Genomic DNA, 27,870 nt, shown 5'->3' on the forward strand with positions numbered 1-27,870 from the left:
TCCTATAGGCACCATAAAGAGGTCTCTACAAAATGCAGACAAAATAGAAAACTGCTTCCTTCCCGAAAAAACCCTTTGCTAGTCCCATTAAAAAGAATTACAAGAGAAAAAGAAAAAAATTCCTCCTGCAACTTGCAATTAGAGGAGCAGGAGCTGTGATGCTGCCTGTTAGTACATGAAAACCCACTATGGAAGGAGAATCCCTATTAATAAGTCTCCAAAAGAATAGTATGTATCCACAGTGATTTTAATAGTTCAGCTGCTGAATCTTACACTGTCATATCTGACATAAAAAGATTGTAACTGATTTATTAGCTGCAAATATAATTTATACCTGGATTTTCTTTTTTTTCCTTAAGAATAAAAAAGTACCGTGTGTTCAATCTTCCAAAGTTAGAATTGCAAGAGGAAAGATGATAATCATGTGAAAGCTGTCAAGAGTACACAAACAGATCATTTACATACAACATGGAATAGCAAGTCATCATAAATCAACTCCTTCAAAACTGTTCAAATGATTGTCGCTACCAATTGTACTAACACACCATTTGTCTTCAGAGCCCACAAACTGACAAATCTTCCTCCATAATTTCACTCACGTTCCCATTTTCATACACAGAGCTTCCCAGAAACCTTTGAGGGTCAGGTGATTTGTTTTTTGGTGTTTTTTGGTTTGGGGTTTGTTTTGTTTTGGGGGTTTTTTGTGGGTTTTTTGTTTGTTTTGTTTTTTTTCCACATATACCATTTTAGTCTATTTATTCTTTGACTTTGCCTTTCTGGTGAACTGCAAGCACTTGTTACTCCTCAGTTTGCCAGAGCAAAAAATCCCTCCTCTTATGCCATGGAACTGGTTCAGGCACAGCAACCAGATTTTGTCCTTTTTGCTGGCTTGTAGTCAGTAATGTCTACAGTCTGCGGTGGCCCCTCGGCTTTCTGCCGTACAATTATTGGGACTACCATCTCAAACACAGTTTCAAAGAGGTAGTCCACCTTGTATCCTGTTTTTGCGCTGGTCTCAAAGCACATTTTCTCAGCTGCTGGAACATCCTTTTCATCTAGCATTTTGTACTTCAATATCTTTTTATAGAGTGCAATCGCATCCTCTGCACGGACTTGTTTTCGCACCTTCGAGCCACAACTGGCAACAGACTTCTCGGGTCTATTTTCATCCGGTGGTAAAGCAGAGTCATCGGTGAGGTCAACTTTATTTCCAACAATAGCAAAAATGCAGTCAGCACTTGCACTGTCTGTCAGGGCCAAGAATCTTTCTTCCAGCTCTGTCAGGCTTTGGAGGCTGTTCACATCATACGTGAGGATCACAGCAGCTGCTCCTCTGCAGTACATAGACCCGAGGCCATGAAACTGCTCTCGTCCTGGCAAAGGTTTAAACACAACAAAAAGTTAGTCTGCTGGAAGCTACATCATTAACCGCGTAAAAGAGTCTAAGGAATTTTAAGCCAATTTCACAAGTTTGGATGGAGCAGTAAAGGTAAAAATATGTGATTTGTAGCACTTTCAGGTTTTTCCTTCTGCTTTTCCTTAAGAGAGCAACAGTGCCAGAGAACAGCTCAGCTCACCGCTTGCTCAAATTCAGAGCAGGGAATCTGTAAAGACGAGTAAGTAAGCGTGACGCAGCATTCACAGTTGCAGAAAGCAAAAAAAAAAGTTTGTTTTTTATTAAATTGCATACTACTTCATTTATGTCACATTAATAACTACCCTGCTTGCATCCACAGATGGCCCATTCCACCTATTTAACCATTTACAAACCAAAAATAAGTTCTACTGTTCCAAATTCTGCTAGAGCGTATTACTCCTATAAATTCAGTACACACTTTCAAGTACATCCAGTTCACAAATCTGGATCAAAGCCAGTAACCCACTTCTTCCTAGATTTTGAAGGATTTAGTAAGCTATTTAGTCCTGTGCTACATGCCCCCGGTTCTCAGGTACGTTGGCTTTACAGGAAAAGACTCATCTAACGCTGCCATATATAGCCATATATGCATCTGTTCCACCACAAGTACTCAAACTTTTTTTAAGAGTATTAAACACACACAGAATAGAGAGCCCCAACTACATTAAGAGTTATTTATCTTTTAGGTTGCTCTGACCACTCAATAACCGAGAGTTAATAACATAACATTTCATCCGCCTTGTCATTCAGCGAGAATTTACCAGACTTCCAGCTAAGCCTTGATGATCTCCTTCACATTCGTTTCTTGGAAGACAAAGTTGACTCTTCTATAATTCTGGGAAGCAAACAATGTTCTTCAGTAGCGGCAAAGGGACTAAAGGAAATGAGGCAGAGGACAAACAGTGTTTTCCTTTCCTATCAAGAACTGCAACTTTCCCCAAATACCTGCTACATGTAGAATTTGCTGTAGCACATTCACTTCACTCCCCAAAACTCAAGAAAAAGATAAAACACACTAGATTCCAACCAGCCATGACAGTCAGCCTTAAGTTACTACTGAGCAGAAGTGTGAACAAACAAATAAAAAATAAAAATATTTTAGAAGTCAGCTACGGTCTTCTGAACATTTAAGAATCATCATCATCATTTATCAACTCTTGGTACAGTCTCTTTGCACGAAGCCTCCATTTACAGAAGATCTGGAAGTGATCTGGTTACATTAATTTTCTGCACAACGCTACTGACAACCACGAGTTACAGCATTATGAAATCCTTGTAAATGACTGTGGAATAGGAAAGGCAGAAGGAATTCATGCTGAAAAACACAGGTCAGCGTATATTGAGAAAACACATCTGCACATGAACATGCAGGCTGTGAAAGTAACTTAGAGCCTATCTCCAGTCAGGAACAGAATTTAAAATAGATCTTTGAATCACTGCACTAAGTCCTTTGACAAACTTCAGGGCACTATTCTACAGTGGCCAGAAGAGAGACACAGTGTTCATCGTTATCAGTAAAACAAAACTGGAAAACATCAAGCTAGAATATGAAATCCAAAGCTCACTACACCTTTACCACTTAGCAAAACTCCAGTAACTCCCAGAGAAACAGATTTGAAAAGGTACAGAGTATGTTATAAAGAGGTCTAAATGAAGCTGGTGAGGATGCTCAGAAGTATAAAAAAAAACCTTTTCCGTGAGGAAAAATCGTGGGATCTCTCAGGCTGGTGAATGCTTGAAAAAGGGTATAAACAGATATCTATAAATTCAGGCCTAATACTGAGAAAGTAACCAAGAAACAACTATTTACTCTTTCTCATAATGCAGAAAATTAGGATTTCCCATCAAAAAATCATGCATGTAGTTTAAATACTTTCCTACACAGGAAATAATTAGCAGTAAGTGTTGTATGACATTGCAGAGGTCAAAAGTTCAATTCATGGAGTTCAGAAGAAGCATTAGACAAAGTTTATGGAGAATTGCTTCTGCTTAATTTTGTATAACCTCTTATTTACTTTCCTTCAGCAAAAGAAATTCTTTAACCAATGATCTGGAAGGCAGAAAAAAAAAGGGGGGGGTAGAATAGATATGCCCTGGTTTTGGTACATTGGGTAAGGGCAAGGGAGATTGGGGCATAAGGGAGGGAGGTCAGTGCTTTCATACTTTTTCCTTCAATCTCACATTCAAAGCTGTGCTTTCAGTTGCACTGCAAGTGAGTTTTTGAAAGCCTCCAAATTTTCAGTAGGAGTTTGCGCCGTGACCTACTTTGTTGTTATCCGAATCCTGATTATACTGCGGTCTGGAAACCACAATGGAACATATATCCTCCCCCATTCTCCCGCTTCAGATGCCTAAAACAAAATCCAGCCCCCAAAATCATTTGCTACAGCAACCAAGTACTACAACAATACTATTACTTGTTTTATGGAATTTGTATGCTAATCTAATCTTGCACAGCATAATGTAAACCATGACATTTTTACACTAACTACAAACTGGCTACTTCTACAACTAATATATTGTTGGAAATGGGGAAGAAACAGAAGAATTTACCTTGCATAAGGGATTAATTATGTCACAAGAATTATGGATAGTCTCTCTTGCTCACCCACACAGCACAATCTACATGCAATAAAAATGCAGAATGTATTTTTGTAGCACAGTTTCCTTGTACAGACCACTTCTGGCACATAAGGGCTGGAACAACGTTAGATGTGGAAATCCCCCCAAAACTACACGAAGTATTTCAACTAATATCTTATCTGTCCTCCATGGTGTTAGGCAAAATAGTATCAGACATGGCAGGGAAAACCTTATTGCAGGAAAACAGCCACCCCCTTCTCATGGCCAGTTCTTTCTTTCTCTGGGCCCATCTGGTCCCACTACAACCATGCACCTTTTTACAGTTAGCTAAATTAAACGGTAAACCCTGAATCCAAGAATTAAACAATTCCACCCTTTCAAAAAGTAAAGGTAACAGGGAAGAATGGCAGAACTATCAAATAATCTGCAGTCAGAGGAATTGCAAGAAGAACCAAATCAACCACAAAAGGCATAACATTAGGGAAATTTCTTAAAGCCAAGCAACCAGAAACTAATTTGCATTTTTCTTTTCATCTTTGTATTTTTGCCTTATTTACAGCAGTTCAACAATCCTATGGCTGTATCATTACCTACAGCACCATTAGCTTTTCAGAGGCTCTTCCAGAAAGTGCATGAAGTCCTGACGGAGACTTCGCCCACTCAGGAGCAGTGCAGCCAACAAGCATTTTCAAAGTCCTATGATGGCAATCTTAAACAAATTGAAGAATTTTGAGCCAAATGGACCTCGGTACAATAGTTTGTATGACACCCAAGGAAGAAAGAAAGGAAAAGTAGGCCTTGCAAGAGGCCAGCCTGATAAATAAGCAAGGCTAGATTTCAAGTGTGCTGAGACTTGAACTTTAGGCCTAGGCTTTCGTCTAGCCAGCCTCCTACAGCACCCCAAAATCTCAGCTAGAATGCAGCAGCCCACATCAACACTTTCTCTGGATGGGACCACAGCCTGACCGAGCGCTCCCTTCCCTTCCCAGCTCCACTGACAGCAGCACTGCTAGCCACTGCCGCGATCTCCGTCCTGGAGTTCTCCTCCTGCCCGCCACTCCTGGGGGTGGTATCCAAAGCACCCTGTGAGGTTGGTGTTGATGTATGAGAGCTGAAGATTTCCTCCAGCCAGATTTGAACGTTCCTTGCCTACCACCTCTTCAAAGGCTTTCACCACAACTTCTTAAGTAGCATAACTTCCCACACACACGCTCCTTCATGAAATCCTCCCCAGGAAGAGCAAGTTTTAAGTCTCTCAGTGTTGAGCATGTACAAGAATGCAAAACAGACTGTTACTTTAAGTTCTGAGGGAATAAACCACCACAAATACTAAAGAGCTAAAAAGGTCTTCCAGAAAGTATTGAAAAAAAGAGTACTGTCATTACTCTGATATCACAGCCTTGGTGGGGTCCTAAATTTGAGTTCCTAAAGTAAATACGTAGTGTGGAAAAGTACAGGAAGGCAAGCAATAGAAGCACACTAACATTGCATTAAAAATGAACAAAAGTGCAAAATTGTCCAGAAAGTTCTCAGTCCATAAACCGGGTATCTTCCAAGGATTTTCACTGTAATTTAAGCAGGACTGTAAACAGTAGAGAGGAATTAACACGAACACAAGGTATCAGCTAGGTTTTGCCTTTCAAGTTCTCCTTCATAAGTGAGTCTGAACTTGAGTGTACACAAAGAGAGGCAGGAACTGTGCCCTAAGGAAACAGGCAAAAGAGAAAGTATGACACCCATGACACAGCACAGAATTCAGTATTAGAAAGAAATGAGAGTTGAGGATTCAGCTGCAGTGGATGAAGGTTCAAAGGGTGACCCTGATGCTCTTGAGTTACCTCAGCGGGAACATTCGCGTGATCACAAGAGCAGACAAAGAAGCTCCTTTTTAAGGAACAGCATTTCCTTCTGTTTACAGACAAAGCAGTAAAGTTGTGACCCTTTAAAGTACATTAGGGGAAACAATTTTGGTAGGAACTGAGATTTCTGTTTGTGTACGTATACTGAGATACATACTGGCTATCAAAGAACAAACAATAACGGCCCCTGAAGGTTTCAGGAAAATTCCCCTGCCCACATATGAGTCAGGCTGTAAAGTTCTGACACTGATGAAGGCAGAGTTCTTCATTATCTTGTTCAAGACCGATATTTATTTCTTCTAGGCGGCTTATCACATTTCCCTTGAAGTAAGGAGCTTTATGAAAAACCAGACTATGCCTATGGTTATGTGGGAATAAAAAAAGCTCTCCACCTCAAAGGATTAATGTGGAGGACATAAACAGGAATTAGTGGAAACAAATGAGTCAGAAGGCACTGGACAGCTCAATCTTAACATATCCAGGAACTGTCTGAGTACATTGAATCCATGATTTCCTGATCCATTAGAAAAAATGCCAGCATTTGGTTTTCCTCCAAGACAAAATTCACCATAGAATAAAAGTCTCAGGGTGGGGGGAGGGGAACCAACCCCCCAAAAAACCCCACCACAAACCCCCAAAAAACCCAATCACCAAAACAATTACAGCTGAGCAACTAGAAAATTCATTTAAGCTCCACCTTCACCTAGTATTATACATTCACAATGCTACATTATAGAATATACTTTTGTATATTGAAGTTTCAGAATGCAACAGACCTCTAGCTCTACTAAAAATCACCATTACCTTTATTTTGTTTATACTTACTACTTAGATATGAATCAACATTCAAGGCATGAACTGTGCCCTATTTCAGGAGCTTCTATTTAAGTTATTAAAATTAGATATGGATGTCTTGGCCAAAGCAGAATATAACATAAACATAGGAAAGTACTGATTTTAATACCTAAAGGGCTTCACTTTCACCTTTTAAAGTAGAAAGAGCTATACATGGAAGAATAAAACAGCCACATGGGTTAAAAGAACAGTGAACAAAGGAAAATTCTTTAATACAGCTCACCAAAGAAAAACCATCAAAAACAGTCAGTCAAGAAAGCAGGCTCAATGTACTATATGAATGAGACAAGCCTACTCAATTTCTAAATGCAACTTACTTGCAATTGCTAAGTCAAGTATTTCTATCTCATAATAAAATAAGCTTTAAAATGGCAAGAGAGACCATCTCTTCCCCTTAAATCCACCTATTTTTTTTTACTTAATGAACAAATACTTCTGAAGGAGTCTGAAGTTTCTAAGACCCTGCAAACATCCCCAGTCTACAAATGTGACTTGTTTTAGCCTTGTAAAGCTCCTTCTGCAAAAGAGCAGTTCCATGTGAGCAAGAAAGCCACAGGAACAATCATTCACTTCTCACTTAGGCAAGGTGAGAAATGACCATCAAGCTAAGCCCTGTCCTTCAGTCAGCTTTAATTATCATACTAGAAATATCACACTCCCACTAACAAATGTTTCACTTGGACACAAAAAAAAAAAAATCAATTACTAGAAAGACTAGAACTTATCCACTGCATAATTTTTATCTATGAATTACTTAAATCCCCTGAGATCTGGCCTTATTCAGAAACACTTTTACAATAAATAGGATCAACTAACACAACTTCAGTCTGTAACGCATTTGTCTTTTCACTCCAATTTAAAACATAAAAACACATAAAAGCACCATCATGTTATACACATGGTTCCTTCTCACCAGCACACACACACTCCATATCACAGATGTTATTTACGAGCTTATGTCCAAAGTTACTAAGATTCAAGACTGACAGCGTTTAGGTATTTATACTGCTGCTTTTATGTAGCTAAAGGAAATACACTGCATAAGCTCCTTCTCCTCCCGTAGAGACTGGCATTCACAAAGGCATACATACTCAGGACATTTTTTTTTATGGGAAGCTATCTGTATCACTTGAAACCAAAGATCGCAATATTCAAATGGAGGCAAGTCCTAGACTCAAAGGAACCAACGATGTATTTGAACTGCCTGCCACAGATGAGAAAGCTTCTGGTTCACTGTTGATGGTTCGCAAGGCTTTCTAATACATTTAACTCCATGCCATTTGAACAAAAGGCAGATCTCAAGAGTTCAGTGCACTGTTACACTGGAGGAATGTAACGTTCTTTGCCTGATCTGGAAGTGGCATTATAGTGACATAATGTAATCTAGTCCCCACGGAATTCTGATACAGAAATCTTATACAGTCTACTAGCAGATGACAGAATTCTACCAAATATTAAAATATTCAATTTATAGATCTGATTTTGTTGAACACCCTGATAATTTACTTGAGAAATATCCAACTAGTTATCTAACTGGAGGGAGAGGAAGGTTTTGATGAAACAGGAAATGCCTTGGTATTATAGTCCCAAACTTACAAGCTATGGTACCACAGTATGGCTTTTACCCTGAGACATTAAGCTGCACCCTTCTGTGTAGATAAAAATATTCAAGAGATTTTATTTTTTTTTCCCCACAAGTCCACTGAACTACCATCAGTGATCCAGCAGTGTCTGGGATGACACATATCCCAAAATATATGTGAACTGTGTTGTTAGGGAACCTAAATTTTGATAGGAATCAAAAATGAGGAAAAATACACATCGATAAATTACTGAAGGGCCATTTGAAAGGACTAATTCTTCAACACAATTTAAAAAAAGAGCATAAATCTTATCTTTTATCTTTGGAGGATAACCACATGTCCCCTGTGAACTTACGCAGGAATATTTAACAGATAGTAATACATTCTCCATGGAATAAGAGGAGAAGCTACGATAGTATTCAGGAAAAACTGGATGAGGTGATTAGCATTAGCAATCATCAAGGCCCATTACTGGGGATTCTGTCTCCACTGTAACATGCAAGGGGAAAAAAAAACCCAACATCTTTTTTTCCATTGCTTTACATAATAAAACCAACATCCTTTCGGGCATCTAAATTAGCTATGAATATTCTGCCAAGAAAAGACAACTACCCCCCGGAAGGCTAGTCCACACCAGCAACTACCAGTGTGCATTAAGAAAAGCACCTCACTTCCCCTGCTTTAGTTAAGGGCACTAAAACCACAAATCATGTATTTCTAACCCCTACATTTCACAAAAAAAAAAAAAAAAAAAGACATAGAAATATATGGAAAGCAGAACAAACATGGAAAAAGAATACGTTTTTAAAGAGCATAAAGACTAACTACAGAGGTGGGGGAAAGCAAACAAAAAAACTACCACACACTATATCCTCTATGAGGTTTTGCTCTTTTTGCTTGTTCCAATACAAAGGCAGCATACGGATTCAATTTTTTTTAGTATAGTCACCACCAGAATGGCTGGGAAAGGAATCAATTCGGAATCTTTACAAACAAAAGGAATCACTAGAAGGTATCTGAAATAAAGAAAAAGGGGGCGTTCACTTACTGGAAGTGGAAATTCCACTACACTCTATACCTAAGAATAGTAATATATGTAATGAGAAAAAGCTATATCCAGATTTCTTTTAGCCTACTTCTTTCCCCTCCCCTTTAAATATAAAAACTAAACTAAAAGCAGCAGGCACGCGATAAATAAGGTCTGCAGGACATGTTTTGGCAGGGACCAACAAATATTAAGTACATAAAAGATTTTGCCCTAAAATTCCAACCACTTCACCTACCTTCTGAAAGATGAGCCTTCCCTGAAAAGGATTAACACCTTTGCTAATAGTAATGTGCTATTTCTTTACAGAGTCAAGCTTATTCCTAGTTTACAGCCTTTTCAAAAGGAAAATCAGCTAAAACAAAGCAAAGCAGCAACTATTATGAATTTGCTTCTCCTTTTATGGTTTTCATCAGTAAAAAGCACTCATAATTCTCTTTTGGCTGTGTTTCCTTTTTTAATATTTTGCTATACACACCCAGAGCACTTATAGCACAACCCGTTCAAGACAGCCCTGACTGCCTGGGAGAACAACACCCTTCGTGCCCCCATCCTTTCTGAGAACAGTTTTCCCTCCTCGAGCTTTAACTATACCAATATGTCAAGTAGCTTCAACAGACTCTTTAATCTCTATTAAAACACCAATTCAATTAACATTCCAGATATGATACTTTTGGACAATTCACATGAAACAATTCTTCCAAAGAAGTTCACTTAAATGGGCCTTTCTTTGTCAGGACAAACAGCACACTGAGAAGTTTTGCAAGAATAATGTCGGCGTGGTGTACTGCCCGTCACATGCCGCACTCCGTAAGATGTTGTTAACAATCTACACGATCATCTGAGCTTTATCTGAAGATGGCGGCTTGCTGCAATACATTTTTCTTCAGCAAAAGAGCACACACAAAACCCTGTTTAATAGAATTGGCAAAACAGAAAATAATGGGAACTTTTGCTACAGGGTTAGTTTTATTTCATATCCTCAAAAAGGTTATCTTTCAAGGCATGTGCTAGTAGAAGCTCCAAAATAAATGTCTAGTTACAACATTTTTCTGATGGGCTGAAGAAATGACTCAAAAGACATATAGCATTAACTCACAGCACACCTTGAAAGAACCCACAACTGAAATGTGGGTAAAAGTTTGCTATTTTTTTTGACAGTTACCAGTGTGATAGTTTATGGACAAATGCACTTTTAAGTAAAAGCTTCACTTTCTAAAGACAGCTAAACTAAAAGCAGATGCCTAGCAGCGTACGCTGGTGCTGATCAATCCGTTGTTATCCTGCAGAGCATGCCAAGTCAGAGGTATCCAATAAAGTTGATTACTGCAGATGAAACCACCTCATCCACACCTCAATTATAATAAACAGCCCGCAGTCATCTTGTTGAATCCTGTATTATTTGGTCATGAACTAGTTTAAATATTCTCAGAAATGTTTTTAATACAGCCCTCAAGAGTAGGCAGTTTGTCAATATTCATTCCATAACTGGCAGTGAAGACTTCCATTACAGGTTCCCAAAGACAGAGCTGTTGACACACTCACGGGAAGGAAGAGATTGAGTTAACAAGGGAGAAAGGAGGGGAGGGAAAAAAAAAAAAAAAAAAAAAAAGAATTCACAGAGCAAGACCAGAGATCAAGTGTAATCCTCATTTGAGTCTGATCTCCCATGTAATAAACATGATAGAATTTCACTCAGCCCTTGTCTTGTGACTGAAGAGGAATTTGTATTTTATAAAGCAACCAAAGAAAGAATTTATTATCCCACAAATTAGTTTGCTGCATTTCAGCTTTCAGACTCTGAATTTTGATAGACTTTTGCCTTCATTAGGTAACTTCTTCAAAAAAAACAGAAAAAAAACACTACCGTACCCCTCCCCCCCCAAAAGAAAATACCACAACAAAAAAACCCACCCCACTCACCTCTATAAAAGGTATACCTGTATGACTTAACCTTCTTGTTAGGCCAGAGAAATCAACATCTTTTTCATATTCAGGCTCTTTGCCTCTGGCAGATTCCTCTAAACTGCATCACACTTGCGACTCTCTTCTCCAACCTTTCTGTATTATTCTACAACCATGACTGTAACCGAGTCTCACTGAATTCTTAAATACTTAATACTTAAATACTTAAATTCTTCACTACTTTCATCCCTCCAACACTTGGTATACTTTTCAGACCAGTTCATAGGCTTTGGGACACCATGAAGTACAAAGAGCTCAGTCTGTCATCTTCTACCAACCCAAGGGACCTTACAAAATACATATTGGTTGCCCGAATGAATCTATCTCAACCTCTTGCCACCACTCCACGCCATTAATCTCTCTTAATTTGCAGCCTTACACATTTCTTTAGTCTGCGTATTTCTAGCTGTGATCATCTTTATAAAAAGAAACTTATAAACTCAGTATCTTTGGACTAAATGCGTATTCGTGGTATCTAAAACCAAAAATGCCTTCTCCAGACAGAGGAGCTGCACAACTCCTATATAAAGGAGAAGAAATACTATCTGAGATTATCTCTATTATCTACAAGATTTAGCCCATAAACTAGTTCCAGCTTTTCTGGGACAAAAGAGTACCTGGGATCTACTGTATGGCATAAATACAAAATTATTTTTCTTGCCGGCAAGAATAAATCAGAACTTACCACTATAATAATGAAATTAAGCCCAAGCTTCTAAACTCACAAGAAACTTAATTTCAAAATCAAAGTTCCCATTGAAACACCAATTTTACTCCACCAATATGCTTTCTATCTAAAGTTTTAAATTTAATCATATTATGCCTAGTAACACAAAGCCTGACATAGAAAAAAGCTCCTAACCACGCTACCTAGCATGCTTTTGCCAGCAAAAACTTTGGCTAGACCCGGAAGAAAAACAAAACCCCACACCTATTTGCAACAAGATCGCACTGACACCTCAACAACCCTGAATAACGTTTTCATTTAGCGAGACAAGATTTACTATTTTCAAACTACCCATTTTGTTTAGGCCTCCTGACCTACTGTGTTTATTTTTAGAGTGAAGGAAATAACCCTAGATGCTTCAAGCAATTCACATTTTTTTTTCAGCTGTCTGGAAGCCCAGTGCCTTCTAAAAGAAGAACAGAATTGACCTTAGCCCTGCCAGTCCGGCAAGCCTATCTTAAGTGCATCTGCAACACAAACTGAAGAGATGACACCGGCATTTATCTATTTCCCTCTGAAATCTCACAGTTGTGTAGGAAAACGTTCTACCTAAACACTGAAGTCTGGCAAAAGAAATGAGTTTTATGGGACATTATCATCCTGTCTATGAGCAAGTGTTCCACCAGAACTGCAGCCGACATCTAGCATCAACACCATCTCTACTGAAAAGAAAACGTGGCAGGGTGCTTCAGAGTTAGATTTATGAAGCTCCTGTACGCCTGTATTAAAGTGGGAAGACAAGTGCAAGGAAGAATTTAGAAATTTGAGTCCAAGTAAGTAAAATGAAAGCATCAATGAGAAATTCTTCTGAAACTTTATGTTTAAAAGACAATTTTAAACTGCTACTAAAAAAGAACTGGCCATTTGGCAGATGACCTTCTTAAGGAAAGACACGATTGGAGGCAAACCACAAGGGGAAAAAAAAACCTCCTTTGGATTTACTTTGGAAGACTTCTGCGGGAAGCAATAGCACCGAACACTTAACTGCAGCAGCAGAGCTTGACGATAAATATTGCTCAGCAGTGGGTAACAAAGAGGCCAGTTACAGGAGGGGCTGTAAAACAACCTTGCCTGCGTAAGGCACTTGCTTCTGGCTTGTGTAAGAAGCCTTTTGGTCAAAACACCCGCTGGGACACCAATCCATCTCCTCCAAGTAAAGTCTCTCCTACAGAAAAGCAATTCATTTTCCACAGGATGAGCTCTCAAAGCAGCCTGTTTTTCTTTCCAGTAGCTGAAAACTGATACTTTTTCCTTAAATCTACAATTCCTTTTCGACAGGGAAACAGGCACTGCAGAGGAGCCCACTTCTCTACGCAATTGCTAAACAGAGGCAGTTACCAAGTCCTTATCTTCAGGGTCACTCCAAAAGGATATCTTCAAAGCCCACACCCCCTCCCAAAGTTCACTCTTCAAACTGAGAAGAAGGTCCTCAGCTCAGGCAGGAATGCATGGCCCGGTGTATTTCAGCGCAGTTTGACTGGCATTGCAAGGCCAGGAGGTCGCCCACACACCTTGGATGTTTTATATTGCTCAATACCATACTGGCAAGTGAACTTGGCTTCCAATTCACCCAAGCAAACATTGACACAGGTGTGTGATTTTTTTAAAAAAATAAAATAAATAAATCCAGAGATGGGTAAGGTTAATTGAGATTGCCCTCCAAAATGTATCTCAGTAAGCACTCTGAAGTGCTACCACTCATCAGGCATTCCTGCCAGCTCTCAGTGAAGAGCTAGCAAGTCAATGTCTGCCCACTCCCTTGCAGATGAGAAATGCCTCCTGGTTTTCTTCACTTTTATTCCTGTTTTAATTTTACCTAGGTTTTTCAACTTCCTCATTAGAACCTCTGGTTTTGCCTTGGATAACTCTTCACAACTTTTGGTTTTTCTAAATCAAAATTCCCTGTAGGATTTTTTGCAGAATACATACCAATACAATCAATACAATACACCACACCATTTTTTTGAGCAAGGAAATATCATGAACTTAATAAACATCTTAATTAAGGAAAGTGGCATTTAAGAGAAGAAAGAAAGTTCATTGTTACTGATCGCAAATTCTCTTTGGAATAAGTTTTGTATCCAACCATAAATAAAATTAAATGGCCTAATGTATTAGAAGCATTATTCTTTTTCCATATTACCACTTTAACCCCAAACACATCATATGTATTTCTCCCTCCTGGCTGTCAAGTCTTCAAATCCCTTCCCAAGCATAGGAAACCAAACCACCAACGTGCAGCTATAAAATTTTTTGCACACACCCACGCTAGAAGAATCACATGAAAAAACAGTAAGTTCGCTTTCTCTTTCAGATGCACAGGAGGCTTTCACTTATAAGAATGTTAGCTGTGGCAGTTCCTTCAGCCCCACTTCAATGACTCTTCTTTCCATCCTGACATCAATACTCAGGAGGCATTAGCAGCAGCAACGGGCTGACAGAGCCCAGCGCTGCCCCTCGCGCAGTGCTCCACTTCGGGGACATCCCAGGACACCGGCCAGAGGGTTTTAAGACACTGCAAAAAGCTCAGTCCTCAGGCATTTTCAGGGATCTCTAGGGTGCTTTTACCACAGCACCAGGGCATCAGAAGCAACAGCCTTTAAGCCTTCAGTAATCAGCCTGGAAGACTTTGAGGACAACCCGGTCACACACCCCTGGGAAAGCACCTTCCCACCCTTTGCTGCAGCCAGAGACCATCCTCTTCTCCCACAGCAGCAGCACGGCTTTGTTCAGTACAGGTACTGGGGCCCTACAATATAGGGAGGGGGACCCAAGTATATTGGCCATGGTTCCTTTTGGAGACAAAATTCATCACTAAGCCCATATGTAGACAGTACCTCAAGCGCTATTGGCATAAATCTTTTATCCTACTAGTACTTTTCCAGGCAGATGACAGAAAGAGGAGGACTAGAAATCATTCCAAATGACCAAGCTTTTTCAAATAAGAAGTTAGTACAACGAAGCAGCGGAATGCTGGTAATCATCACTGTTTGGCACTTAAAAAAAATGCCTAAAAATCACAACATTCATATTCTGAAAAACAGGCCATGTTTCACAAAAAAAATTAAAAAATAAAAAATTGAGAGCCAGCAGATTGTCTTGTCAGAAGTGACCTTCTGTGTCACACGTTGCAAAACTGGGAAATGATTCTTGCATGCATAAAGAGTAACACAGAGTTGTCTGAAACACCTTAGGAAGCCATGGTTATCAGATCAATAGCAGGCACCCACAGATGGTCTGCCCCAGCAGATACTTGATAAGTGCCTCTTATTTAAGGTTAAACTATCTTCTGGTGAAATGGAACTCAACTGCAGTAGATAACTATATGCCAGTAACACTGAGTTTAACTTCAAACCAGCCTCCGCTAGCAATTTGAGAAATATTTAAACCTTGCTAAATGGGTGTAAGTAAAGGTCATGGACCTTGCAACCTGAATGAAAAATCTACTTTTTTATTTTTTGAAGAGAAACTCACGTTAGTAACATGGGACATAAACCTAGACCCACTCAACAGACAGATATTTTTATGATTTGTTTCAACGTCAGTTCATTTATAGGCAGGCTGTCAACTAAGAACACATGTAATTCATTCACATGTACTTCATCCTCAAGAAAATTACAACTGCTCCTACTCCTAACCAACCACCATCAGTTTCTGTTCAGCCGAAGTCGTCTTCACTGGATGCTTCTGGATAGTTGCTATTTGTCAAAAGCAGGAAGTGGTTCTGGTGATTTGGTACTTGCTGAGGATAACACACCAGAAGTACGTCTGGCACAGTCTCCCACAGCTGCCACCTGGGTTTTACAGGAATGTGCTTAGAACTTGTTTATCTCATTTGGATAATTTTATCAGAGGATGCATAGCTTGTGTTTTCAGAACTTGCGCTGGCCAAGACGAACACGTGGCTTTTACATTTCCAGCACTACTTCTCCCTTTTAATTCCATTTCTGTCTTCCCTGTCTATACTCTTAAGAGCATATTTAGTATTCACTGTTTAAAGGCATTAATTTGAGGATTAAAGAAATGAAAACCACAAAACAGGCATGGTAAAAATCGATTTGTCTCATTAACGCCCTCCCACCTGTACCACTAAAAACCATAAACAACTCAGCTCTGAACTTTCTATAGAGAATAAGATACAAAGAGCAATGTTACCACTGTCCAGTGTCTACCCATTCAACCCTTGTGCACTGAGGGGAAGCTACTTACCAAAAGGGAACTGCCTACAGATTTTCTTTCGTAATTAAGGCACTGATGCAGCATCTCTAGGTCACAAAGTGCTCTGCCACTCAAAAAGAGGATAGACGCCAACTATTCCACTTCCACTGGGTTTCCAAGGCTTGAAGTAAAAAAAGAAGTTAAGCAGGACAATGTGGAGAGGGCACACAATGCTAGAACAGGGAAGGCGATAAGGGAAACAATATGTATGTGATACATATAGCTATCTGCTGTGGGAGGGAAAGCTCATGTCAATAAAGACAGTCTTACAGGAGTATTTGTTCCTCCTCATAAAAAATAAGAAGTAATCATACTAGTGGGAGCTGGAGAAATGAGCTGTTTGAGACATTTTCAGTTTTGCAAAATTAGAGATTTACATTTTAAATAAGCAACAGCCTGTAGCGGGGCGGGGAGGGGGGATCACTGTCATTATACCAGTTGGGATTTTTCATTTTGTTTTAAAACACCTAAGTCTCACTTGCAGCAACCCACAAGATTTGATGATCCCTTTTATGAAGCTTGGAAGATGACAACTCAACAATATAGGGCTTTTTCTTTTGTTCATATTTTAAGTATAATCCATTACAGATTCTGGTCATGTCTCCCTTTTCTGGATGAGCCAAATCTGCTTTTTTTGAAAGCAAATCACAGCTGGAGAATGGAAACATAAATAATAGACAAAAACCCCTCTAAAATATAACCCAGCACTTCATTTCTAACTTCAACAATTAAGAAAAGAGCAACTACAGATTTGTACGTCCAGGTCACAGACCCCACTCTGAAGATCAGAAGCTGAGCTTCGAAGGACTACCACAACATAAGGCATTAAACTGCATGAAGCTTCAGTCCCATCGCCAAAGTAACCTGCACAACCAGAAAGGGAAGTCCGGCAGCCCAAACCCCTTGGGGAAAGGGAAGCAGGGAGCAGAAGCTCAACTGAGGGTCACTGCAACCAGGGCACACCACACTTACATGTTTTTATACTGCTGTCGTTCAGTGAATTGGGAACATGAGCTTAAGCAGAAATCAAAGATGGTTGACTCCATGTTAGAGAAGTTATTGCCAAACCAGTGACAAGCATTTAGACATGTCTTTTTTTTTTTAAAGGCTATGTCAATCCACCTAACTTTTGCGTCACATTCGTCATGACGTGTACTACACATTAATTTCTCTTGCCCCACCTCCCAGATTTTTTCTTTGGTTTTTCAGAACATTTTTCCTGAAGGTCTAACTAAGCCACCGTTCATTTTACAGATAATGATATAATTAAGAGAAAAAAATCTCAAGTACTTAAATATCTATGGTCAAATATTATACATGACTAAAAACTCCTAAGTAGTCATCAGCTGCAGAAGGTAAAACAATTTTCAGCTGGTATTTCAGCTGTACAGAAGACCATTATTTTTAAACTAAGTATTGAGAGCAGTTGGATGGCTGGACAACATCTTTTCTCTGTATTTTGTAGGAATTTGCTGAAGTACAAGAACAGTGGTTAGGAATATTAAATCATGTAACAGATTAACAAAAAAAATGACAGTGGATCAACAGGAGAGGCTGAGGGAACAGGGAGGAGTATCTACATCAGATGCTTAATCATTGTTAAACAAAATTATTCGAATCTTCAATGCGAATCTTCAACCCGAAAGCATAGAAGCTTTAATTCACAATAAGACATTAGCCTACTCGAGTACTGAATGTTTTAAATGTCTTTCCTCATGGAGTCCTGTACATGACGTTTCCACCGTGCTACAAACTAGACTGAAACGTATTTTCACTCCAGTGGAATTGGTGAAAAGACAAAAGCTCAAATAGACATTTTCCTCTTTTTGCTTCATCTATAAAACACTAACAAATTCAAGCTCACACAGGTCTTCAGCCTGTCACCAGAGTTCTTCCATGAATGGCTCCTTGGTGGCCCATGCAAAGCAAACTTCAATTCTAGTCCATTTTGTATGCAATGGAAAGATATACCAGAAGATTCACAAACACATCTGATGATCTATCTCCCTTTAAAAACGATGTTAAGAAGTTCTCTTCTAGACTTGGGTTTGGTTTTTTTTCCACACCCAGGTAGGTTCGTAGGAAGTCTTATACGCTTATCAAGTCAGTTGTCCTAAAGGATGTTATCCTGGATCTCCTGTGGTGACGGATGGCAAACTACTTATGCTGAGAATTAATTCAAATTAAGAGGGAAAAAAAAAAAAAACTCATTTCCTTTGACAACCTCTGCTCTCAGCAGTACCACCTGCATAAGCTAAGTTTAATCACCAAGTTCAAATCTCATTTCCTAGGCATATCTTCAGGTACTGCATATGAAGTTATAGTTAATATGACAGGCACAGGAAAAGCAAATTATCACAAGTTTGATGCCTTTTGATCAAATCCCAGGATGTTCTACCCAGAGTTCACCTGGAAGAAAGCAAATCATTCAACTTGGGAGAGAAAATTACTCTTTCAGTTCCATAATGTTTAATGGTTCCAGATGTATCTACCACAGACTCAGCATCTTTCTCGATGGAGACCCAAACAAAGGTTACTTGTTTGGATTTTTTGCAATAGTACAACGTGACTCAGACAAGGAATTACCAAGTTCACCTTCAGTTCAGCCAGTGAAACACTGCCACAGGAAAAATCACTTGGAAGCTCACATATCTTGTGGCTTCAATACGAGACACAGTAATTGTAGTCAAGCACACAACCCATCTATGATACAAGAAGTGATTGCAGTGTGAAGTAAAAATACTTTAACTAACCTAAGTATCAGAAGCAGCTCAGCCAAGGCACTGTGAAGCTGGCTATGCATCTCCCTGGCTTTGACATTTGTGCACCATAGCGTGTACGTATGCATGAGATGAGACAAGAAAAGTACTCGCCATACATGAGTGCTCAAAGAAGTAATTTTAAAAACATACAGCTAACAGCTAGTTACCTGCTCTGTAATCGTATTTCAAGTGGCAACTGTCACCCTCCTTCTGCAGGAAAGGGTAAAAGTTCATTGCATAGACTACAGAAAAAGGCAGCACAACAGACTGCCTCAGTTCCGGCACCTAAACATGCAATACTGCTTTTAAGTAGCTATTTGCTTTTCATTACGGAATGTGCCTGGTACCCCAGAACTAACCAGAATTAGGTCAACATGAGTTACTTTTGTACACATTCATCTCTATATTACAGCTAATGAAGCTTTTTGCTGTCCTGCGCAACGCTATATACCCAGCTGGGGAAAAAAGTAGCCCAGCCCAGCCCTGTGTTTTCCCTGTCATGCCCAAACTGTTGAAAAAGCGGTCATTTCTTAGGCAGCTCAGGTATACATTTTGCAAATATTGAAGTCAAACTGAAGAGTGCAACAGGGCATTCGGAACATGCTGTCTTGCACAGAACTCCTGTGTAAGCCTTTGTAAATACCCTACGAGGAGACCTGTTTTACGGAAGTGAATAACCCAGTTCTTGGACACACTTCTGAAATTTTCTACAGTTTCTCCCACCTGCTCCTGATCCACCATGAAGATGAATATCCATATGTCTGCAATTTTTTTCAGCAGCTTTGCCATTACATTTACATTGTTTGACTAACCATTTCTCTTGTTCGTGCCTCCCCCTCTCATACATCTTCAGTGCTGTTCAAAAAGCAGACAGTTGACACTTAAACTAACCTTTCAGCTCTCAAGTCAATTTTGACAAAGATATTTAGAAAATACACCTGTTCCTTCAGTAAGCAAGGAAGAAAGGATGCAGTACTAAAGGCACAAACTCTTCAATACTGAAGATTCTCAGTATTGCTCCAACCTAGGATCTGGGGCTTTAAAACATGGGTTTAAAATAGGCTCAATCAGTTCAAGGACTTGTACAAACTCATTTGTATCAGCCAAAGCCAAGAAGCAAAATTTTCACAGAAAAACAAGAACATGGGATATGCAAAGACTACACAAACATATATTCTTGTTCCTCCTTCCACCGTCAACTCAGATGCACTTGAAAATGGTCTGTATTAACCTTTCTCCCCCCTTTTACAGCATCACCTTGCTCCACGCAAGAATTAGAAAACAAAAGGCAACCTGTTTTGTTATAGATGTTGAGGTGTTACTGGGGACTCCAAAGCTGCTAGTGTTCACCAAGCTGCAATGCCATGGCATGACATTGGACAGCTTTAGCCAGGCACTGACCTCAGATCACTGATACTATTCAAGAGACTGTCTCACTGAACCGTCAAGTAGCTTCCCACTTAGGCTAGAACAGTGCAGTCACTTTGCATGCTATTATTAAATACCACATGCAAAGCAAGGATTTAACATGGGGGATGGAATACAGAAGTTACTGCAGAGGTTCATACATGACATTTATCTTGGCCTGCATCAAGTACTCACAACAAACAAGTGGCTTACCCTCCCCACTAGCTTCCCTTCCCAAGAACCAGTACTAAAATTATGCATTAGAAACAAAATTCCTCCTTAAGCGAAGTGAATTAGCCATAGCTGAATACATGAACTGTTAATTTTGTCTCCTATTTCCTTCTGATGTTTGTGTATTTTTCACAATCCCCTCTGACAAGGTATTTCCATATTTTTCCTTCATTTGCATACAAAGGCACTTACTTTCAGCAGCAGTGAATTTACCAACTTTGACTTGACTTGTGTATCATTGTATTTTTAAGTTGTGGGCCACGGAAAATAGAACTTTCTCCAGGACTTTCTCCAGACAATTAATTATTTCTTCATATTTTTAATCACTTCCCAAGTTATTCTGCTTTTTTCAGAAAACATTCATTGCAGGAAAAAAAAGTAATCTGGTGCACTGTTTCACAACAACAAAACCACGCTTCCAGGGATGTCTACAGCTAAACCTTTATTCCTGACTCTGAACCTGCTTTAGCTACAGAGCTTACTGACAGTGAACTCTCCTCAGGGGTTTTCCCCATGTGCACAAGAGATTTTTCTCAGCAGCTAACCATGCTGTCCCTTTGAACCTCCACTCTTACGACTTCCTTTTCAAGGTGAGGGGGCTATAACCGTACACAGCAATCCCAGGGAAGCCGCGCTATTTATGCATGAGGCACTGGTCCTCAGCTGTCATTGTTTTACATGCAACAATTATGAACAATTAATACACAGAGGCCAACGTCATGTTCTGCAGGATAATTTTCCCAAAGGCAAAAATAATTAAAAAAAAAAATCAAAACTTCTTGGTAGCAACTGGTCCCAGGCTGTGACTCACCAGGAACAAACTTGAGGCATTATATTCTCCATAATTTTCATCTCATATCTGGTTAAGTTCCAGCCTCCTGAGCACAGGTACACTCTCAGTAGCCTTCCTCACTAAACAATCCCTGATGCCCAAGACACTTTTTGAGGTGATATCCTCTAAACCCTCCCACAAATGACCTCCTCAGTTAAACACACCTCATCACATATTCAGCAAAACCCAACCCCAAATGCTACTCTGCCACCATTTCACCTGGTTAGGAAGGGCTCTCCCACATGCCTCAGGAGTCCTCTTTGGCTTTGACTAACCATCAGATTGGGATGATCTCATCTGTAGCTTCTTTTCTCCTGGTGTAGTCCTCTACTTCCAAAAGTCATGCTGCTTAATGCTACTCTTTTCTTTGCTCTGTTTCAGCATGATGGAGGGCCATGCTTCCTTCCCGCCTACAGCCAATTTGTATATTGTTCCCCGCACAGGGGAACATTTGTCTCCAGGGCAGCAGGGAGACCAGCCTACCTGGGCTGATCTCATACTGTAGCGGACTGAGTCACACCCCATCACAAGTTTCCCCTGAGGACTTTGCTGGGTCACCCCCTTTCCAGGAAAAAAACACGTGCAGAAGGAAGTGTACATCTACACAGAGAAGTACTTAAAAAAACCCCAAGTCAAGGGACTCAAAGCCTAACTAAGCAAGGGAGGAACCTAACACTTCTTGCCAGCTGAACACTCATTCCTAGCCTAAGAAAGCTCAGCGAAGACAGTGGCTGCAATGCCATCCATCAGCAGTGCCAATGAAATGCTGGCAATCAGAAACTGTGAGCAATTCACACGTGCTCACCAGCACCAGCTTCAGACAGCCAAGCGGTGTAAGCATCTGTTGTGCAGATACACTGCAGTTGACCCAAGCCAGAGAAAAGCCTTTTCCAGGCTGTTCATCTCTTGTCCCTGTTAGCTCTGACAAGTCAAAAGTCACAGGGAAAAACAAAACTGCAGACGCAAAATAAAGAGGTGGGGGATGTAAAAATCTGAACTGAGCGCTGAATATTCACAGAAGAAAAAAGTCAAATCATCTAGCTTAAGATGAGAGGAAGGAAAAGAAGGGAAGTTTGCTTTCCCAGTTAACTTTTATGTTTCTCCATTATCATGCTGCATGACTACCTGTTGCTAAGTTCAAAACCCAGCCTCTTTCTTCAAATACAATTGCAGGATCGTGAAGTGAACTTTATGAAATTCTTGTCATCAGCTTACCAGTCTGCTGCTTTAATTCCAAGCCAGCAACACAGAGGACACTGACCACTAATAATTAAGAAACCTCGCTGCTGGGGACACCACTTATCTGTCAGATGAACGAACATCAACTTGAAGAGACTGAAATCCAATACACAAGCAAGTTTTTCCTTTTGAAATATTAAGGCATCAGAAAATAAGCCTGAATTATGTACTCCCACAGAAGTTAGCTGCAACCACCATGCATTAGTACCCCAGGTTTAAAGGTGGAGGAGGATCAAGACCCTCAGAACTTCAGGCTGTGTTTGCGCTGCCCCAGATAAAAGGCTACGTGCTAGCTCAAGAGCTGCATGCCATCAACATCCAGCAGAAAGTTTTACTTTACTAGGCAACTCCAGAGAATAGATAGATAGATAGCTTTGACATCCCAAGTCTCCAACCTCCAATCCTTTCACATGAGAAAGTTCTTCTGGCTGATGCTGTTGCTTACCTTCCTTGGTTCTGAAAAATACAACTTCAGACATACTACTGTGAAGGTCTCAAAGCATACACTCAAATGCTTTAGAGACTAGGCCTCTATCCAGCAGACTAGTCCTTTAAAACACACTAGAAGTTTACAGTTTCTCATTTTTGTATAGTCTATGCATTTTTTTTAATTCCTTTGAATTAACTGACCCAAACAGGAAAAAAACCCAAATCTAATTTGTAGTATCAGAATCTAAGGAGTAAATAAATAATTCTCTGCACCAAAAATACAACAGCAGCCATGCTGGGTCAGATACAAGACCATCTATCCAAGCCTCTGACAATGGAGAAACAGTCAAAAGCAGATGGCTAGGGAAAAAAAGAGCATAAAAACATGGCAAGCATATGCTACTTCTCCCAAGTATTCTTCCATCTGTGGCTTATTTGTTTCCTTGTGTCGAATGCAATTTCCAAATAATTTCTCTCATAATCATCAGATTGGAAAACTGGAAATGCTGAATTCCTTGCTGTGAGCATTTGCATAAAAGATAACCAAGGCAGACAACTTCTGCACACCCAATTTACAAGACTTGTGGATAACAACATGAAAGATTTAGACTAGACTAAGCAGCTGATTTTTCCAAGATAAGGAGGGGTGTGAAAGTACGGCCAAGAAAAGAGTCCTCCCTAGAATAACCGATTTGCACTCCAGACCTAACTTGATAGAACAGGTTGGGTGTGCGCTTCTGTGATTGACTGAGTGATAACACAGAAACATACATTTTAAGTACTATGGCATGCAAATTAAATTCTACCTGGAAAAAATGTGAGATTTTTCTGAATAACAAAGAGAGAAGTAATGCAAGACCAACAGAATGATGAGTAAAAATTACATACATTTTAAATAATTTGGAAGATTGGCAATTAAACTGATGTAGCAGTACTAATATCAATGCATACTTAACTGTTGATCCATCAACGCTACTGCAGATATACTCATCAATCACTAAAGTCTAATCTTGTAAAACCAACACTTTGTTACAGGAACAAAGCTTCACTGTATGAAAGTTTACATTGTTACAGCCAACTGCCTAACCCATACCAGAACAACAAATAACCATCCAAACTGACCTGGAAGTAGAATATAGAGGACTTCTATAGAGGTAACAGTCCCAAAATAATGCCGATAAGCAAGGGCAAAAGTAAACATACATTCACATACTAAATATAACACGAACTATGAACATTTGGAAAGAACATGCACTGCAGTGAGCCTTGTGTAATTGTGTATTTTACTAGAGTACTGAACTAGTGTAGTAGTTACTACCAAACATCCCCTCATTTTCTAGGCCAAATCTTCCTGATTTCTACACTGTACATTGTGTAAAGTACTACTGGGGTATTAAGACAGACATCTTGAGTCAGCACTCAGTATTTAGGTAGGTAAGATGGGTGCAAACATTGAACTGTACCTTTGTCATCTTGTGCTAAAGAGTTTTTCATCTCCTGGATGATCTTTTCTTTCTGGATTCCCCTATATATCTACACACACAAAGTCAGAGAAAACAGTGGATCTGTATTTGATGGTCCTGTAACTGCTTCACTACCGTTCAGTAGTAAGCAACGTCAGGTTAATAAACAGACAAAAGAGCTCCTCCTTGCCCAAAAAATCAAAGCTTACTTGGTACCCACCTAGTAGAGATAAGACAGTGACACCATAGAGAGATAAGAGTCGCAGACCAAGGACTGCAGACATATTGTGTCCACACAAAAGAAAAATAAAAAATAAATACATAACGCAGGCTTTTATATCCCCTTGTTGACTTAACATCAACAGAGCTGCAGCGTCCACAGGGTCACTTCCTTCTTCAGCAGGACAGTAGAAAGCATATATGTGCCCTGGGAGCTGCTATTTCTTTGAAGATTAATGACAGCTGTTAATAAACCAGAGCCCACAGGCCCCAGCACAGTCTAGCCCAGTCTTGGCAACTTGCATCGTTCCACAGGACTGCAAGTCAACAGGGAGACGGTGCAAGAGTCCGTACCTGCCTCTGAAACACAAGAGAGGGGACGCTGGGCTCGATGCTAATTCCAGTGACAGAGGAGAAGGAGGAAGATGTGCTACGCCGGCCCTCAACACAGTGACACTTTTCAATTGGCACTCTGAAAATGCACCTTCAGCAATCCTGCTACAGAAGTCCCGCTGAGGCTCGGGAAGCAGCGGGAGCTTCTACTGAGGTGCTACGCAGGCAGCAGCATGGGCAGTGGCCCTGCAGAGAGACACCGACTGCTAGGTAGGTGATGAGCTCTGAAAGCTTGTGTTGCCCTGAGACAGGTAATGCCTGGGTGCTTCACCTGGCACATGGAGAACTACCTCTGGAGCCTTCCAGATGCTACACAGAGCTGGAACCCAAATCGTCACCGCACACTCCATAAAATACTGCAATAAGAATAAGAGACTGTAAAAGCACTGTAAAAAAAAAAAGAAGGCAAAGCCTGCGACTTATTTTATAGTATATGATTAAAAAAAAAAAAAGAAAAAGGATGTAAGGGACACCACCAAAGAACAATCTCACCAAGATAGTTTTTCTGTTGAAATGAGGCCCACTGCAATTTACCCATGTGGGTCTGGCTTACTAGAAACAAGCAGCAATTGCCTGCAGGAGAGACCCCCCACCATAAAACATGTCAGTTCTAAGACTGAAGTAGATTATTTTTTTTTAATACTGCAAAGGACATAGAAAGTGTATTTAAACCCGAGTTACTGGTAGAGAGCTTTCATCATAGTAAGAGATTAAGAAATGCAAGAAGCGAAAGCTCTTAAACGTCTCCTCCCCCCTCCAAAAAGTGTCTCTGCATAACTTTTTGGCAGTTTCACTCCCCCCTTCCTCCTTCTCAATTCCTGACACAGGAAAAGCCATTTTGGACTAGGTTGTGACACGAAGTGACACAGCAAGTGAACTTCCCTCCCAAACGTCACCAAGAAGAAACTGGAATATTGCACGATGCTGCCGCTCCCCAAGTTTCACCAGAAAATATAATCCGAGTTCTTTGTATTGCCACTAACAAATTTTAACAAAATTGGGCTAAATCTGAAGACAAGAAAAAAACTGAACCAGATATTTCTCCCACGAGCAACTTAACAAAAGACAAGACTTAACGGAAGGCAAGAACGTTCTAACACCTCATTCTTCAGGGTAGCCTGGCCCTCTACGTGACAGAGCAGAGCTTCCTGACCTAATAATCAAGAGCAAGATAACCATATGACTAAGACCACAAACCACTTCTCCAAGTCCATGCCCTCCCACCTCCTCCACCCCAGAACTCCAAACCACAACCCACGCTCCCTGCTGCAACACAGCGGGCCGGACAACCCCCGGGCTGCTATCCCAGACAGAAACCGCCTGCAGCCCATGCTCTCTGCAAATTAAGTCCTTATATGTAGGCTCTTATCGGTGAAAGAGCGAGGCTCATCCAAGCGCTTCGTGAGCTGCGTGCATTTGAAGGTCCAAGTCTGACAACAGCTGGTATCGATCGGACACCTGAAAGCATGCAGCGAGAAGTGGTGAACAAAAGTTGTAGCCTCTCTAACTCCTGCCTGGATTTGCAGTCAGAAGCCATCCACTCGGGCAAAGGAAAGCGAACAGGCATCGCAACCTTCTCTGTCCGTACACGTTTTGCAAAGCCGGTCCAAAACCGCCAGAGATTAGCCGCTGTAAGGTCCCTTTGGGCCCATCCGAAATACCTTTCACTTCAGACTTCGTTCTACTGCCGAATCGTTTGTTTTAAGCGACTTGCTTTGCAGTAGTACCGAAGTAACTCGCAGGGCACCGGGCCCCCCCGGCGCATCTCCCGCCCCCGGGTCCTCCCCGTCCCGGAGCAGAGCGGACTTCACCCCTCCGTCTCCCGCGCTCGGGTCCTCGGGAAGGCGAGGCGAGGTCACCCGACCGCAAGCTTTCCCATCAACAGCTCTTACACGAGGGCCGAGCCAAAATTAGGGAAGAGACACACAAAAAAAACCCCAAAAACCAAAAAACCCCATATTTCTAGTGACCAAGCGGGGGTCGGGGCGGGCGGGCGGTCCCCGCCCCAGGCGGCGGAGGGGCAGACACCGCTCTCCCCGGACCCGGAGGAGCGAGGCAGCCCGCCGGCGAACGGGAAGCCCTTACCGCCGGGAAACAGCCGGAGCCCGCAGGGCCGGACACCCTCCCCGTTCCCCGCGGCCGCCCGGGAAAGGGGCCGGACCGTGCCGCGCCGCGCCGTGCCGAGGGGTCTCACCCGCCGTGTCCCAGATGGAGATGTTGTACGGCCCCCACTGCTTGAGGTAGAAGGCGCCGCCGACGGTGCTGACCGTCTCCTGGAAGCGCCGCTCCATGTAGCGGTGCAGCAGGGAGGTCTTGCCCACATTCATGTCCCCCAGCAGCACCACCTTCCCGTCCGGCTTCTTCATCGCGGCCCGTCCTGAGGGCGCCCTGCCGCCCGCCCTCCCCTTTCCCCCCGGGCTCCCGCCGGCCCGGCCCGGCCCGCTCCGCTCCGCCCGCCCCGGCGGAGCCCCGGAAGCGGCGGGACGAGGGACGAGGGCCGCCCTTCGCCAGCAGAGCAAACTTTGGGGGCTCCGCCGCCGCGATCCAGCCCCGGCTCCTCCTACCCCCGGCCCGGCCCGGCCCCCGCCCCCGCCCTCCGCCGGCGCCAGGGGGAGGGGACACGGGCGGGGAGGCGGCCGGAGC

The 27,870-nt window shown here is 41.4% G+C and overlaps 1 protein-coding gene across 1 annotated transcript; it reads right to left on the minus strand.

The window, feature by feature from the left end:
• Positions 1 to 231: 231 nt before the first annotated feature.
• On the minus strand, positions 232 to 27,797 carry RAB20 (RAB20, member RAS oncogene family). Its single transcript, XM_075090801.1, has 2 exons — positions 27,422 to 27,797; positions 232 to 1,373 (listed from the first exon to the last, which is right to left on the minus strand). The coding sequence occupies exons 1-2, from the start codon at positions 27,591 to 27,593 to the stop codon at positions 853 to 855; spliced, it is 693 nt and encodes a 230-aa protein (XP_074946902.1). The 5' UTR covers positions 27,594 to 27,797; the 3' UTR covers positions 232 to 852.
• Positions 27,798 to 27,870: the final 73 nt, after the last annotated feature.

The sequence above is a fragment of the Phalacrocorax aristotelis genome, chromosome 1 (genome assembly GCF_949628215.1).
Source record: "Phalacrocorax aristotelis chromosome 1, bGulAri2.1, whole genome shotgun sequence".
Lineage (NCBI taxonomy): Eukaryota > Metazoa > Chordata > Aves > Suliformes > Phalacrocoracidae > Phalacrocorax > Phalacrocorax aristotelis.